This window comes from Antechinus flavipes, chromosome 6, assembly GCF_016432865.1.
Source record: "Antechinus flavipes isolate AdamAnt ecotype Samford, QLD, Australia chromosome 6, AdamAnt_v2, whole genome shotgun sequence".
Classification (NCBI taxonomy): domain Eukaryota; kingdom Metazoa; phylum Chordata; class Mammalia; order Dasyuromorphia; family Dasyuridae; genus Antechinus; species Antechinus flavipes.
Window position 1 is genome coordinate 218598386 of NC_067403.1, and position 18000 is coordinate 218616385.

The 18000-nt window shown below is 34.6% G+C and overlaps 1 protein-coding gene across 1 annotated transcript in view; it reads left to right on the forward strand.

The window, feature by feature from the left end:
- Positions 1 to 18000, forward strand: part of GAS2 (growth arrest specific 2) — a 136125-nt gene that overhangs the window by 17807 nt on the left and 100318 nt on the right. Inside the window, exon 2 of the mRNA XM_051964222.1 lies at positions 800 to 921. Coding sequence (XP_051820182.1) covers positions 800 to 921 — 122 coding nt within the window. The remainder of the gene's footprint in view (positions 1 to 799; positions 922 to 18000) is intronic.

The following is an 18000-nucleotide window of genomic DNA, read 5'->3' on the forward strand; positions in this document are numbered from 1 at the left end:
ACAAAGACTGTATGAAATAAGTAGGATTCTAGGCAGGCTTTAAAAGATAGACTCTCTTGAGGCATAAGGGCATCCCATGTTGGGGAAAATATAGTAAGGCATGAAACCAGGCCAAACCAGGCATTTTAGAGAGAAAGACTGGAGACACTGAGGCTTATAGAAAGCAGAGAGTGCATGCTAGGAAGCAAAGGAAAGTAAGATTGGAAAGGCTCCAGATGATACGCCAGAATGATAAATTTAATATTTGTCCATGATAAAAAAAAGGATTGTTTTGAAGGAAGGAGATGACGTGATAGAAATGGTATTTTAGAGAACTAATTTAATGATGTTCTATAAAAGGGAAGAAAAATAGAATGAAGGGATACCTTCAATTCATTTGTCAATCAGGAAGGATTTGTGTCATGTGGATGTCCATGGAAATAGAAAGGTAGAATATGTTGAAGAAAAACTAAATAGGATGTGATAACTTGCCTGATAGAATGATCAAAAGAGGGAGAGATTTTAAAGGTTTCTAGAATAGGAAGTGATTGCTAATGTGATGCTGATAGGTTTGTTTGCACAGACCCATTGTCTAGGGGAAGCATTATAATATATTCAGAAAAGCACAGGATTCAGTCAGAGGTTCAACTTCTGGCATTGCTGCTTATCACCTGGAAGACCTTGAACAAGCAAGCCACAAAACCTCTGAAGTTTCAATTTTTGTTCTCTAAAGTGAACTGGGTAGAATAGATGATCTCCAGATCCTTTCCAACTTGAATCTTACCCTCTCATCCTTATTTCCTCTCTTTGTTTCTTACAGGTAATGAGATAACAGCAGAAACATTTATGGAGAAATTGGATAATGGTGCCTTGCTCTGTCAGCTTGCAGAAACCGTACAAGAGAAATTCAAAGACAATACTGATGCTAATAAGCCCGTTAAGGTAAAGCTTACCAGAGTAGTCTTTATTTATTTATTCATTTATTATTTGTTTGTTTACTTGTTTTTGTTTATGATGCACTGTTAATGGCCATCCTGGATCAATATGAAATCCAACTGAATTCTGGGATATGTGTGTGTGTGTTGTGTGCTTTTGCATGCTCAGCTAAACGAAGATCTCATTTAATGAGAAATCACAGCTTTTCTTAGAAGGTTGATCTGAGTCTTAATTAGACAATGTATGTTTTTAGTTCCACTCTGCTTTTACATTCCCTTTGGTAAGGCTAATTACTGTAGATAGGAGGATTTGACTGAAGTGGGTGGCAACTGACTGAGTCTGAAATTGCAATTAGTAAAGGAACTGATTAAAAAGTTCCATCATCAGTCTGTGATTTAAAATTTGGCATCGAGATTTACCTACCAGAACTTTGTTGTCTAGCTTATCACAGTGACTGAAGGAAAGAATATTAAATTAGGGGTGTTTTTTTTCCCCTTAACTTCAGCTATAAACCACCACATGTGTATATTTGTGTGTATATATATAGTGTGTGTATATTATATGCATGTGTGTATATTATATGTATATATATATATACACACATATATATATATACATGTACATCCGTGTACATGTAGACAATAGGTAAAATATCTCTGTGTATGTGTGTACACATGCATGTATAGATTATATATGTATATATACATATACATGCATGTGTGTATCATATGCATATATATTGGATTGGATTGAATTTCTCCATTTTACTCAGGGCAAAAGTCCAGGGGATACTTGAGTTCCTGACTGATTACTGATCAATATGAGAACATTGATCTGCTCTGTTTTTGATCAGAGGCTGTTCATTCCTCTTAAGGAAATCTTCTGGCTCCCTCCTCCCTGTTATACACATTAATGATGCTGGACTTAGGGCAGACATCCAGTCTGCTTAGATTCTTGTGGCTCAGAATCCCCTACCTGAAAAGACTCACCAGCCTCAGTCTCTACCACAGCATTATTTCAACTAAAATATTAACTCAAACAACACTGCCACTTTGCAATAAGATTGTAAGATTTGCAGACACTTTACATATATGATTCACTTTTTCCTTCTACTAGCTCTTTTAGGTAGGTGCTTTTATTCTTTTATAGATGAAGAAACTGAATCTGAGGGAATTTAAAGTTGATTTGACCAGACCCACACAATTGTCTGAAGTATGAAACCCAGATCTTCCTATTACTTAGGCATTCTATTTACCAACTCCACCCCACCTTTGAGCCCTCCTTCCTTTTCTACAGATAGTTGCTAATTATTAAATTCCTCTCTGCAGATGTTTATAATAAAATTTGAGAATTAAATTGTGCTTGTAAAATATATTCAACATACATTTAAATAAAAGGAGGCGATGTGTTATTTTGTAGATATCCTGCCAAAGAAAATCGCAGGACCATAGATTCAGGGCTGGAAAAAAACTTATAAATCACCTAATTCAATCCTTTCATTCTGCAGACAATTAAACAGACCTATAGATATTATGGGAGTTTCAAGATAACTTAAATAATAAATGGCAGAATCACCATTTGAACTCAGTCCCTTTGACCTCATATCCTCTGGTTCCACTCCTCATTAACAGAGGAGGAAAAACTTATAAGCAATTAAATTTCTGACTTCTATTTTATTTATTTTTTATTTTTTAAAATAACTTTTTATTGACAGAATCCATGCCAGGGTAATTTTTTACAACATTATCCCTTGCACTCACTTCTGTTCTGATTTTTCCCCTCTCTCCCTCCTCCCCCTCCCCCAGATGGCAAGCAGTCCTATACATGTTAAATATGTTGCAGTATATCCTAGATACAGTATATGTGTGCAGAACCGAACAGTTCTCTTGTTGCACAGGGAGAATTGGATTCAGAAGGTTTAAATAACCCGGGAAGAAAAACAAAAATGCAAACAGTTTACATTCTTTCCCAGTGTTCTTTCTTTTGGATGCTTCTGTCCATCCTTGATCAATTGAAACTGAATTAGATCTTCTCTTTGTCAAAGAAATCCACTTCCATCAGAATACATCCTCATACAGTGTCATTGTTGAAGTATATAATGATCTCCTGGTTCTGCTCATTTCACTTAGCATCAGTTCATGTACTGTACTTCTATTTTAAACAAAAGAATTGCAAGAATTCACATAGAACACACGGTACTGCAGAGTAATTGTTGGTTGTTTTTTTTTTTTTTTTAGATATGTAAAAATCATCTTTCTTTGTTTTTCTGTGTGTTTATTGTAAAAAAGCATACCAAGTCTCGTTTGACAGGTGTTGTGGCCTGGTAAATAGAAAGCCAAACTTGAGGATAGGCAGAACTGAGTTCAAACCCTTCTTCTGACATATCTTTTAGCATTATGACTAGGAATATGGTAATCCAACTTCCCAGTGCCTTAGTCCTTTTGCTAAGACTATGGATAAAAATCCCAGGTAGATATCAGCCCATATCAAAGTTAGTCTGATACTTCAATAGTTTATCCTTCAAAGAAATGGGCTTCCTCAGAAGGTCCTAGGATCCCCTTTACAGAAATACCTTAAACAATTTTGCAGCTTCAATTCCGTGTTGAATTATGAAAATTTCCAAAGGCTCTGCCAATATAATTTCAGCTTCAGCAATTCCTGCCAAGCTGAACATCTTTAAGTGTGATTTGGGAATGACTTACATATCTGCCATCATGGATCAGCCTAAGGGTGGAGAACCTCCATACTCAGAAGGTTAGCCACTGAATACTCATTTGTCAATCACAAAGAATCTTACAGGGCTACTACCCAGGTTAGCTGGAGGCCTAGGCTCCCAAAACCACCAATTGTTTTCTGTATCAAGTCATTGTTTTAAAGTATAAACAAGACCAAATTACCAAAAACAAGTATCTCTTTACCTAGTGCATTTCTCATCTGGACTACATGTAGATCAGCTATGGTTAGTCATAAGGACACATTTTCTAAAAATGTTTTGTCACTGAGTTTTGTTACAGGGTCATTTATCCGTTCCTGAAGTCCTTCCCAATGACCTGGATTCCTCCCCTAGTCCCTACCTTCTGATAAGGGAACATAGCTCCTGGTGCCAGGGAACTTTATGTAAGAACTTTGGCATAGAGAATTCATCAGTGACCCGAGTCTTCTTAGAACATAGTAATGAAGTCTCATATTGTCCCAGCCTCTTTGGCTGTGTCAATTTGTGATACAAAAAGAAATCCACTGGCTGACATGTGGCTTACTGAGCAGTATCTCAGGTGTCTGGACGGCTTAGACCCTTCCCCAATGCAACTAACACCTCTCCGATTTTGTTTCTTCTTTTCAAAAGAATTGAGAGGTCAACATGGAATGAGTGATGCAACATTAACAAACACATTAGCTGAAATGAAGCTCAGTATAAGGAGCCAGCAAGAGAGGTAAAGGGGAGTTGGGATGTAATTAAAAGAATCTCAGGATAAGCTAAGGTCAGGTAAAAACAGAGTAAAATTAAAAGGGGAAAACTTTAAGTTTCACCTTTCCTCAAAAATTAATGATTATTTTAGGCTAAAAATGGCTTGAAATGGCCATTTCTAGAAGAAAAATGTCTGTTAATACCAGAAAAGCCAAACTTGTTTTTGTTATGATAAACATTTGAATGAAATACAAGTATGGAGCTATTGGTGATTCTGAAAGAGCACTGCATTTGAACTTAAAGGAGGTGGGTTTAAATTCTGGTCCCACTACTTAATACCTGCACAATCCTGGGCATTTTATCTTTAAAAAACTTAATTTTCTCGTCTATAACATGAGGCTGTTGAATTAGATGGCTTTGGGACATTTCTTCCAGTTCTAAATGTTTGACCCTTTGACTATTCTACTTTGTTTAAAGACAAATTGGATCTTAGTTAAAATTACTTTCATTAAAAGGGTCTATTCTATAACACTGCTTTATCCCTATACCTTTCAGGTCCAAGTTACTAGTTTAATTCAACAGGTGTATTATGGTATACTGAAAATAAAGATAAGAAACTATCTTCTATAATTTTTTGAGAAAATTCTCATAGAAAGAGAAATTGGTCAATGATGAATCACATCATGCTTCTTTCCTGGAAGCCTTAGCCATTTTATAACAATAATAATGAGATCCTATATAGCACTTTAACATATGTAGAGCATTTTATATGTTTTGTGTCTTATCTAATTTGATCTTTATAACAACCATTTGAAGTAAGTAATTATCAACCCAATTTTACAGTTGAGAAAGCTGAAGCAGACAGTGGTTAAGTTACCAAATGTCTGAGTCAGGTTTTGAATTGAAATTTTCCTGTTCCAAGTCCAACACCCTGTACTGGGTCACCTAGCTACATCTTAGAGTAAATTCATTGATTCTATATAAGCTATTTAGAAAGTCTCTGGTGATTCCAAGAGAAAAAACCACACACAGATTTGTCCTGACTCCAACGAGCTCCTACCGAACTGAATTAAAGCATTAAATCTTATATTAAATCAGATGAAATTATTAGATACAATCAAGGACAGAGACCATCATCCTTTTCTTTTTGTGTCCTTATTTGTCCAATAAGCTCTATCAAGGGATAAAGGTTATTATGTAGCTCAGGAGGCTTTTATCACAGAATATGGATCTAATGAGGTGACTGGCTGCTTAGCAGAGCCATTTAACATACACACACACCATATCCCCTCTTCTTTCTCCTCCTCTTATTCTGTGTTCTGCTTTCTCCTTCCCAAAATATACCATAAGCTCATCAGAAAATGAACATTTATTCCATCTATGGTATGCCATAATTTATACATATATAGTTTTCTTAGTTTTTCTCTGAGCATCCATTGATGTGATGTCTCAGAATCTGAGATTCATAAAACAAGGGCTCTACATGAACCAAGTAGATCACTGTGGAAAAATCGTGGTTTTTTGTTTTTGTTTTTGTTGTTGTTGTTGTTTGTTTGTTTTTTTAGTTTTTCTAATTCATGCTCTAAGAATATAAATAATTAATTAATCTCTGCCTCTTCCACTCCCTAGGTTTAATACCCCTTATAACTTCCTGATTATTTCCTGAGTCCCACAAAAAAATTTGCCTTTAATGTATTTTTCATGTGTATTTTTATATGTATAATACATATATACACACATGCATACCACACGTATATGTAAAAATATACATACAAACACATACTATCTATACATACTATAGATAAGCATATGTATTAACTATTGTCTTCCTAAATAGAATATAAACTCTTTGAGGGCAGTAGTTAAGCTTTGCCTTTGTATCTCTAGTCCCAATTCTATGCCTTGAATATTTCAGGCTTTTGAAATGTTTGTTGATTGATTGAGTTGATGATTTGTGTTGGGAAAGAGATTTTCTACACCACTAGTTCCCTAACGTGATGAAATCATAAGTTCAAACCAATATGAGTTTGTGGAGGAGGGAAGGGAGTTATAAAAGGTAAGAAGAGGACCTATGATTTTGTTATTATAGAATAAGAGTTCTCAAACTTTTTGGTCTCAAGATCTCTTTATATTTTTAAAAATTATTGAGAACCACAAAAAGCTTTTGCTTACACATGCATTCTATGTTTCAATATTTCAATATAAACAATTAAAATTGACAATGTAAAACATATTCATTTAAAAATAAAAATAATAAGCCTATTATATATTAGTATAGATAATACATTTCTCAAGTCAAGTATTTGTTAATTTCTTACTATATACCATAGACTGTACCAAGTGTTAGAGATATAAAATATGTTAATAGCACTCTCAAGAAGCCTACATTCATTGTTTTCCTTAACAAACACATTTTATCAAATAAAACTTGAATCTAGTAGGTATATTTATATCCCTTCTTCAAAGACATACCATCTTCAATAGAAAATGTTTACATCCTTTGAAAGTTTCAGCTCTTTTGCTATCATCTATATTTTCCTCTAGGAAGAAGCTGACATATAGAACTTCAATCATGTCCTTAATCACAGCTTGCTACCCTAGAGACTGAGGAATTTCTCTCTGGGTGAGATGTGAAACTCTTTCTCTCAAAAATGCAAGCCAGAAAACCATCCAAAGAGTGAAGAGAGTGGATCTCTCTTCTCTTAAACGTTCAGCAGCACTATCTGTCAGACAGGCTTGGGGCATTGATCTCTAACACAATGGGAAGAGAGTCCCAAAGCTATGTACTTTTGGGGCTCTAGTTACAGTTACGAATAATATATACAAAAGAGCTGAAGAAGATAGAGAAGGAGATGAAGGTACCTAAAATTGTAGAGAAAGCCTGGGAGAGTCAGACCTAGAGCTTGGGAATTAAGAAACAGTTAGCTTGGGCTTTATTCTTAAAATGGGGTTCTGGGAGGAGGTAGCCAAGGAAAGGGAAAGACTAAAAGGGTGGAAAGTACTTTAAATGAACTTCAGATGCGAAGAAGTTTCTGGGGCATTATGCAGCCTGGAAAGGAATTTCTTATGAAAAAATATTTTATGAAACAAAACAAAAGTTAATGAGAAAAGGGTCATTGTTTAACTTTTTTGTTGTTGTTGCAATTTTCTTTAACATCTGGCTTAAAAGAAGACAATTGAATTCTATCCTCTTCCACGTTCAGTATTTCAGCATGTTGTTTTGGTTACAGCTATGTAAACGACAAAGAGAGGAATATTTTAACATACTAATTATTTATTAATTATTATGAAAATAGCATTGATCGCACAGATTCCTTGAAAGGATCTCAGACGCTCCCTTTGAGAACTTCTGGTATTGGGTAACCCCAATTACCTCAGGAAGCATCTTCTCCATAATTTATAGGTTTAGAGAATTACCTAAGAGAGACTTCATGGCATTGTAGTTAGAATGATGACCTTAATGCCACAAGGATCTGGATTCATGTCCTGCCTATGATATATATTAGTTGTGTGCCTCTGAGCAAAATGACTTAACTTTTCAGCACTGTCGGTAAACCAATTTACATTTATGTATATAAAAGAATTATTTTCAAAAAATCTCTAAACTCCTTGCCAGTTTTAAAAAATTCAGTTTTTACAACATCTGTTTTTTTGAGAAAATGTTAATGTCCTCAATTTTTTTTAACTTTAAAAAATTGACATAAGCAATACATGACAAGGCTCCCTCTAGGTCATATATGATTCGTTGGATTATTATGTGAATGGTTGAATGAATAAAAGAGAGAAAGAAAGAATAGTGACTGAGCTGTCATGACAGACTAATATATGGATTGACTCTGGATGAAAGTGGTCAGCTCAGAATGATATGATTACTTATACTACATTGGCTCTTTGTTTCCTAACCCAGATGCAGATCAGCTCTCCCATCCATTTTGTAGAGTTACATATTGCCCTTCGCAAAGTTCTCATTGACATGCACAATACTTTTTTTTTTTGATGTAGACTAGAATTCTTTAGTCTTTGAATATGTAGCACCACAGTCAAAGAGTACATCCCCTCTTCCTCCTTATATTCCTTTTTATTAGACTCATCTATTATCTTACTCTTGCCCAGACAGCACCGAGTTCCTCTGAGGGCAGAGCTTCCATTGACTTCAAAGGGCACTGGACGTTTAGATCAGGTTTGAAGGATAGATAGCAACATTGGCAAAATAACTACTGTTACTTAGTAGAATGCCACATTATTCTCCAAGAGGAAATTTGCTCTTTCATAGCCCAATGAGAGAATTCAGCCCTTGTTTGGGGAAAGAACATCCTAGGTGCATCAAGGATACCCAGTTTCCTGATCGGCCCAAATCAACAATGCTTCAGGATATTGTAGAATTTAAGAAATAATAGAAAGAAAGACTAGAATTTCCCCTCAAAACTCAATACCATAAGACATTTGAAGAATAATAAATCAAAGATAAAATTGAAGAAATCAGACTTTGTTGGGTTTCTTAAGATCAAAAACATTGAGATGTTCAAAGATTTTAGCTGAAAAAGAAATGGAATCCCAGGTCACTTTAATCTAGAGCCATCAGTCCTTAGGTTCATATCTACTCTTAGAAACTTGGTTTCAGAATGGAATTAGAAAGGTTATTTTTCAACCACAGGAAGTATGCATTATCACAACAGCAAGATTTTAGCTTAATAAACAAACATACATATTAGATATATTTATTCTTTATAGGAATCTTCTTGCAAATTGAAAAACTCCAAGCCTTTCAATTCTATAATTTTGTAAATTTGGATTTCCATTGCAGAAGATTCATAATGGGGGAGGTGCAAATGATCTAGAGAATGACAAAAGACTAATATCTTGAATTATTATTTCTTTTTAAAGGGTAGTGAACTTGATGTTATTTTCTACAAAATTCTAAAATATAATATTGAAGGAATGGTTAGTGAAAACCAAGAAAAAGCATGAATTAGTCATAAACATTCTGTGCGGCTTCATCAAGAACATATATCTAGATATACTCCTTTTTTGTGACAGAATCACTATAATTGTACACTTGAGAAATGCTATAATTATAATTATCAAAAATTTTAGCCAAGTACTTGATAAAGCATGTAATGCTCTTAATATCAAAAATGCAGATTAGTGTGGGGTAGACATCTTTATCAATAGTAAGACTAAGGCAGAATGCAAAAAGAGAACATTAGTCTGGGTAAATAAAATGAAATTACATGAGAATAATTTCAATATGAGTGTTACATATTACATTTGGGTTCAAAACAAAACAACAATAACAACAATAATACTAAATGCAAAAAAAAATTTAGAGATGTAAATGAGTTTCAAGCTCGATTCAAGTCAAATATGATATGGCAGCCAAGAGAATGAATATGAACTTAAGTTGCAATGGGAGATAGTGTCTAGGAATAAAGGAGTGACAGCTTTATTTTTGGTCAAGCCATTGTGTTCATTTCTGGGTATCGAGACATTGACAAGATGAAAGTCATCCTGAGGAGAAAAAAAAAAAAACAAGATGAGGAAGATCAGAGCAATCAGGAAGGATCTCTTGAAGAAACTGGGGATGTTTAGCTTGAGTTAGAGAATACTAAGGGGGGGGTTCAATAGTTCTTATGTAAAAGAATGTTTAGAATTGTGCTTTTTTCTATACTACAAAATTAGTAGTAACGCAAGTAAGTTACAAAAAAGCAAATTCAGATTAGATGTAAGGGAAAAACATCTTAAGAATTTGTTGGGAACACAATATGTAACTTTGCTTTACCTCTGGTAGATTTTTTCTTCTCTTCTTGTGAGAGGATGAGGGTGATTCAAGGAGACTGAGAGGCAGTTGCTGTTCTCTGACCTACCCACTGAGAGGCCATTGCATCCTCTGACCTCTCTCCTCTTCCCTCTGCCTCCAATTTATTTTCCTAGTCCACAAGCAATACCTGTGTCAGTAAAGGCTGCTTTGCAGCTCCTTCAGATGTCTACAGCTGTGAAGGCTCTCGGAGAAGTGAGCTGCCCCTTACAGTGCACTTAGGCATGGTCCTTAACAAGAATTAAAACTGTCCATTTGTGATAGGGGCTTCCTCTGGAGACAGAAACTTCAAATCCCAAGAGATCACTGAGAAAATGAAGGGTGACTATTTGTCTATGCTCTAGGATTTTTGTGCTATGTAGCCTCTGAGGTTTCTTTCACTTCTGAGAATTTGTCATTTTGTGATAAGTTAAATGATATATAAGAAAATTGCTTTCTTGATAGTTTGGAAAAGGAGCAGGTTGTCTTAGGGTAAGTATAAGAGAAAAATATATTAAATAATGCAAATATTCAGGATAGTTTTCTGAGAATATAGGTATTTACTCCATTTAATTTTTTAAAGTTGTATTAAATGAAATAGTTTTATGGCATAAAGCCAGAAGAGATGTCAGTGGTCTAATTCTAATATATGCATTTAGACACACTCTTCCTAAGAGGATTTTTTAGCAATCCTGAGGTTTTAATTCTGATCCTGAGTCTGAAATGTGTTCCCTTTCTGGCTTAGGTAAGCTTAACTTTATTGACTTTAGATCCAAGGGAACAAATCTTATTTTCCCCTAATCCTTCTCTGAAAGTTGGTTGAATATTTGTATTTTGCAGTAAGTCTGTGTTCAGAAGAACCTCCCAAGACTAATTAGCATATGTCGATATTATTGATGTATGGTGGAATACCATTATGATATTTTAATACAGTAATTAATGGATCTAATTCTGTAAGTCAACAAATGACTATTTAAGCAAACATACCTCTGTTAAGAATAAGCTATCCATTCTATGTATGCCCAGAAAGTATCTTTAACATAGGTAGAAATACTAGATCTGTCAAATAGAACTTTCCATTTAATCCTATTGCAGTGATTGCAATGTTTTGAGGTCATAAGCATTTCTAACATATCTGTTATGACATTTCTGAAAAAAAAAAAACCTGTTTCAAAAACATGAAATGGCTACCTCAGGAGGTAGAGGAAGTATTCCCATAATGAAGTCTTCAAGAAAAAAATGATTTTTCATTTATTAAATAAGATAGAAAAGAGTTCTTTCTTGGATACAGGTTAGAGATGGTAACTTCTGAGCTTCTTTCTGCTTCTGAGACACTGTGATATCTCAAGTATCAAGCATTAACAAGTCCCACAGTCACTTTACTGTTCAAAAATTTTTTGATAGGTCTATAAATTAATGTGTCAGTTTTTTTTGGGGGGGGGTTGACATTTAATTCTTGCCATATGATAAACATTGATTAAAAACTTGAGAATGTTTAACTATTAAAAAGGATTCAGAAGAGACAGGATTTGTTGCCACATTTTTTTAAAAAGGTATCTTTGCAAGTAAATTTAGTTTTGATTTTTTTTTTTTTACTTTAAAGGGCAGAATGAGGAAGAACAGCAAAAAAGCTTTATATAAGGAAGAATTTCCTAATGCCTTTTAGGAATTATGAGTTATAAGGAATTAGGAGTCTGTAAAATGGGGAGAATAATATCAGTTACCTTCGAGAACTTGGAAATTTTAAAATAAAACTATGAGAGGACAATTAATAAATCATAATACATTAGGAATATTACCAATTCATTGATCAGACCAGGAAGGAATTAGAATTTGATCTGTGTTTTCCTTAGAGCTCTCAAATTAAACCTTAGTTAACCATCAATCTTGCCTTTATCAAGGCTTTTGGGAGTGGAAAGAACTCCTCCTACTCTAGACTATATTGCTTTTAGTATTCTTATTTAAGCAACAGTCCCATCAACTGTGTGAGTGAAGATTGTTGTTGCTGCCAGCTTCCCCAATATCAGCCATTATTCTTCATTTATTCTTAGAACACAGACCTTAATCAGAAAATAAGAGGGAGGGGAAGTATCTCTGATTTAAAGTGTCTTTATCCATAAAAGAAAGAGCCTGAAACTAATGAATTTTCTAATATTTACTATGGTATTCAATAAATTTCTTTGCTAATTGTTTTTTAAGCTCAGGGCAAAATAGAGGGAATGAGGCTGCTAGAGACAGGCCCGATAACAGCAGGGGCAGCAAAGGGACAAGGCAGACACATTATCTAGAGACCAACCTAAGAGAAGTGTGACAATCCAAGACCATTTAAATTAAGGGCAAGCACCCAGATATGACTCAAGAGACCCGGGAAACATTGTTGTATAGCAGAGTACAGTTAATTAAAACCAAGGCCATAAATTATTATTTAGAAAAGATTCAATTATGATCAATATATCATTTTATGCATGTTCAATAAAGAGGCAACATGATATAATGGATTAAATGGAGGGCTTAAACTGGGAGGAATCAGGAAGATTGAGCTTCACCTATATACTGATATTTAGTGGTGTGCAATCTAGAGCAAGTCACTTAATTTCTATACCTCACATGCAGTAGTCTGAGAACAGCATAACTTGGTGTGGTAGAAAGAATGCTGAATTTTGAATAAGACTTAGTTGTTAGACTATTGTCTCTCTTTATTGTGAGTTCTTTGATTGCGGAGACTGTGTTTTAACATTTTTAATGTATCGTCCTCCCCTTCTGGTTAGCATGGTACCTGGCATATAACAGATATTTAATACATTTCTGTTGACTTGACTTGATTGGGTTCAAGCTGTGGTTCTTCTACTTATTAACTGTGTGACCTTAGATACCTCACTTAAATTCTAACTTTCTGATCTTCAAAATGAAAGTATTAGAGTAAATGACCTCTAAGGACTTATCCCAATCCAAATCTACATCATCATAAAAAAGTTGTAATTTTCATTAGAGTAAGGTAACCCCATGCTGGGAATTTCTAGCCCTATTGAAATCACAGCTACTTTAGTTCTTTGGACATTTTCTCACATAAGCAGTAGAACTTAATATTAATGAGATTTCTGTCAAATATGATTAAAGTGAAAGCCTTAGCAGTTAACAGAAGTTTATATTTATGTAAGGCCCTTGCCTTTGCAAATGGGGACAGAAAAATGAGTTATTACTATACTGTCTTTCTGCTACAAGTGATCTTGTATTAATCCCAGAAACATGTGGCTTATAAAGGGATGTTTCTGTATGAGAAAATGGAATAATGGAGATTGCCATGAGAAAAGTCGACCTTTTCTTCCTAGTTTTTAAGAAATGCACTTCAATTTTGAAAGCCAGTGACAGGCTATGATTTAAGCTCAGGAGGCCAGTTAGTCCATCCCCAGAAGGTGGAGGGACTGGTATCGAGTACAAAAGATGAAATAACCATGAGTGGATTGATTTACATTAGAAGAAGTCTGCTAAGCCCAAGTGCTTGCCAAAATTAAATTGTAAAGCAATAGGTTCGCTGAAATTGCCTACATATACAAATTCTTGCTTAAGGAATTGGCACATTTGTAAGACAACTGAGTACTTTGGGATCCAGTCAAAGAGAGCAGAATGTCAGACAAGTGGAATCTAATGGGGAAAGAATACTTTGGAATTTTGTGGTTTCATTAACTTGTCTGCCAATGAACATTTGGAGGAAGATAAAAATTACTATTAAGTGTTATTGTGGTATTCAAGAGTGAAGTCACCTTGCAATTACTGCAGGAACTGAAGATGTGATTCCCTCTGCAATCCTTTCCACTTCTCTTCCCCTATGTCTACTAAAGCAATTGATGAGTGAAATATGAGTGAAAGGAACTTAACATTGGCCCAGACTCCTAATTAGCCTTCTCCCTAATCTTCATTTCACAATCAAATTCAAAATACAACTTCTGTAGATCAGCAAGAGGGAATAAGTCTCAAGTCCAATGCTTAGAATATTTATTAGGCTATAGGAGAGATCTGTGATTGGATTATCATATAGAACTCATGATGTGAAAATTTCCTCTTCTGACACAGATTCACAACCTATCTATGTCTTAGGAGATAAGTCCTATGGAATTGCCTGAGTAGCAAAAATGGTTATCACTTTGTGAATTCCAGTATAAATCTGAAGAAGAAGTTGAGCCCAGATCTCTTTCTCCAAGTTTAGTCTGTTTATTCTGCACTGAGGCTTCTACAGTTGGGAATCATTAAACATATTTATCATGTCAATAGAAATAGTATCATTCTCCTAACCAGTGGGGAATTCAAAAAGGAATAAAATCCAACATGATCTTCCACTGTGGAAAGTTTACCCTTCTTTTCAGAATTTCATCACAAAATCACTCACTCTGGATTCTATATGTGGGCTTATGTTTAGAACACTTGAAGTTGCTCAACAAAATGGTCTAAAAGGTACTGTGGTTCAAAGCAGCCATAGGTGAGGAAGAAGAAATCATTTCAAGAGTGGCAGGTTGTAAAACAAAATTTACAAATTGCTGTCATGTTTGAATTGGCAACTTATTTTCTGATGCTGCTTACAATTCTGTATTTTGAACATCTAGATTTGAAGCATGAATTTTCTGAGCTGTTCCCCTAGAATCCACAAAAAATATGGAATTAGGAGGGAAAAATCCTCAGAATATCATAATTCTTTATGCATTTGGTTGTTTCATACATTGCAACTTAGAGAGCATTTAGATTGTATCTATGAGAAGTACAAATATTTCAGTGAATTTGACAGAGGGGTCTAAATTAGCTAATACCTCATTGTTATCACATAGATGTTTTAATTTATTTCAAATTTCAAATGGAAACCACTTGTAAACTTGTTAATGGGATAATTAAGTTCTTTGCATACCTTAAGGAGTCATATGTAAAGGATAGATATATCATTATTATTATTTTAATTACATTTTTATTATTACTACTAAAAATCTTAAGGGGTGACTAAGGCAGGGATGTTCAGCAAGATGATCTGAGTTTAAGAGCATTTTATCAGGACTTGTCTTGATCCTCATTTCTGTCTTATATTTATCTGTAGTCCACAGAATATATCTCCCCATATTCCAGGAAGACTATGAGTATTTTTCCATTTTGCTCTTGGATGCTTAGGACTTAGCACAATGGTTATCAAATATTTACTGATTTAAGCTGGACAAAACATTGAAGATTTTTTTATGGAAAAGAAGCAGGAGTGTTCCAACTTTGTACATTTAGAGTTATGTTGTTGTTATTATTTCTAGCAGAATACAAACTTTATTTAATGATAGTTTTGTTCAAACTGAAAAATCAGGTCCATGCTCTGGCAACGGTGGTGAAATTATCACAGTTTAAAAAGTACTTCTCTATTTATACAATAAAGACAGCAATAAAATGAAACATTATTTCTGAACTGGGAATAATTTAATATAGAATCAAATTAACTTCTCAAATTAACCCTACCCTGCTTGGAAAGGGCATGCCAATTAACCTGATTATTGTTCCACTCATCTTCTCTGTGACATCTCAGACTCAAACACTCTTCCCTGGCCACCTGTTTCCTATATGAGTTTTTTTTTTCCTCCTAGAAGCATATAAGCTCCTTACGTGCGGGAACAGTCTCACATTAGTATTTGTATCACCAGGAATTTGAACAGTGTCTGGATCATAGTAAGCACTTAATGATGCTATTTTTCATTCATTTACCAATGTCATTTTGTTCTATTAAAAAAATCAATTATTTTTTAGTGAAAAAATAAGTTTTAGTTTTCTCAGTGTTAAGAATATCTGAATATTGGAGGAATGGAGTAACAGGGAAGAATGAGAGTTCATTACTAATTATGGAGTTCTTTGAGTTGGATAAAATATGGTAAAGATTCTACTACTTGTATAACTCTACCTGCTAGGAATCCCTGAAAATCAGGAGTAAACACATCTGGGGAACTGGCTTAGGGACATATCAGATGAAGTTTCTAAGATGTCTCAGTAGGCTTTGAACAAATGGTTAGAGGTTCCTGGTATCGATCATTCAACAAATACTTTTAAAGAACTTTTTATGTGTGGGACACTGTTGATTCCTCAAAGTAGGGAAGAATAACTCCCCTTAAGGATATTATATTTTACTGGAAATAGATAATTATGCACAAATATGGAAATATAAAATTGATATGTATATAGGAATTATATATACATATGTGTGTGCTTTTGTGTACTTGCACAAAGTAATTCAATTTAATCTTGAGAATTAAAGTTCACTAACAACTGGGAAGATCAGGAAAGGTTCAATAATGGAGTTGTGCTTTGAGGGACTCTGAGGAAGGAACATACTCCAGAGACAAGGGCACGGCTTAAGTATAAGTTTGGAGGAAGGAGATGGCCTGTGGTGCATGTGTTGGAGGAAATAACTAATAATCCATTTAAACTGTAATGAGAAGTGTCAACAGGAGTTATTTCAGATTTCCTCTTAACTTTAAACATTCTTAGCAATGTGCACCCAAAAATGAATTATATTCTGTTTTGAATACACAGTGGTAGTAAGATTGAAAATAAAAATTAAATGCCCAAGTCATTTTTTGAAAGCTGGAAAAATGGGATTATGAGAGGGAAAAAAAATCTTCTTTTCTAGGAAATTTCATAGAGCCAGTGAAACCAAGTTAGTCCCTTGAGTTAGATTTGAACCTGACAAAATTTTTCCAGGTTGACATCATCTATTTCACTCACACGTTCACATCCTGCTTTAAGCCAGAGGCAGACACACCAACAAGACATGATTGTAAAAAAAAAAAAAAAAAGTTAGCTGGGGAACTGTTTTCACGAAACTTGATAGTTCTAAATTGTGGGCACTGCTGTTTCAAAGTAATGGTGGACATTCTATCCTATATCAACAAAGGTTGGTCTTGCCATATGGAAATCTAATTATTTCAGACAGGTCTGTTACCAGTGGAGAGACTTCAGGTCACTGAAATACATCCCTAATGAATATCGATGCATAAAATCCTTCTTACAGAAGGGCTTTCATAAATCTTACAGAAAGACCATTTGTAACTGATTGAAATGAGAAAAATTAGCCCCGCCTTTTTTAAAGTCGGTGTTCACTAAGTGATTAAAAATGTACACACACTCCTACTTAATGCCGTTTCTCTGTGTGTGTGGCCTTCAAGAAAGTGTAACGTATGGCCCAACTACATAGCAGAGTAATAGCCTAATGTTTTCTTAGGTGAGATCATAGAGCTCTCAGTATATGAGTCCTTCCACAGTATTTTTCAGCTTTTTGTCTCCAGACCCAATGAATGCCTTCTCTTATTTCATTCCAGCAAGAAAAACCGAATTCAAGACATTAAGAATATTGTATTGGGCATAGAAATATTAGCTGTTACAATGATAATAGTGATGATAGCCATTTTCAGGTATTGGAAAGAAAGCCTTGTGAAAGTGAGATTAAATTTGTGCAATTTAGCTTCAGAGACTAAGGCATAAGGAATGGAAGTGTTGAAGGCAAATTTAATCTTTGATTTGAGGGAGGAAAAATAATCTTTAATAACTAATATTATGCCAAAGTGGGAGACAGCTAGGTGACTCAGTGGACAGAGATCCGGGTCTTGATTCAAAAAGACTTGACTCTAAATGCAGCTTCACACACTTATTAGCTGTTTGCCTTAATCCTCTGAAGAAGGAAATAACACTCCAGTATCTTTGCCAAGAAAACCTTATATTCTAACAAAGACTTGAACATGACTAAATGATTGAACAACAAATCCCAAAGTTGGTCTTCTTCAGGAATTAGTATTTTCTCTATCCCTTGAGATCTCCTAGGTTAGATTAGAATAGGTGACTTTAATTTTGAAGGACTCTATTGAAAGTTTTCCTATGT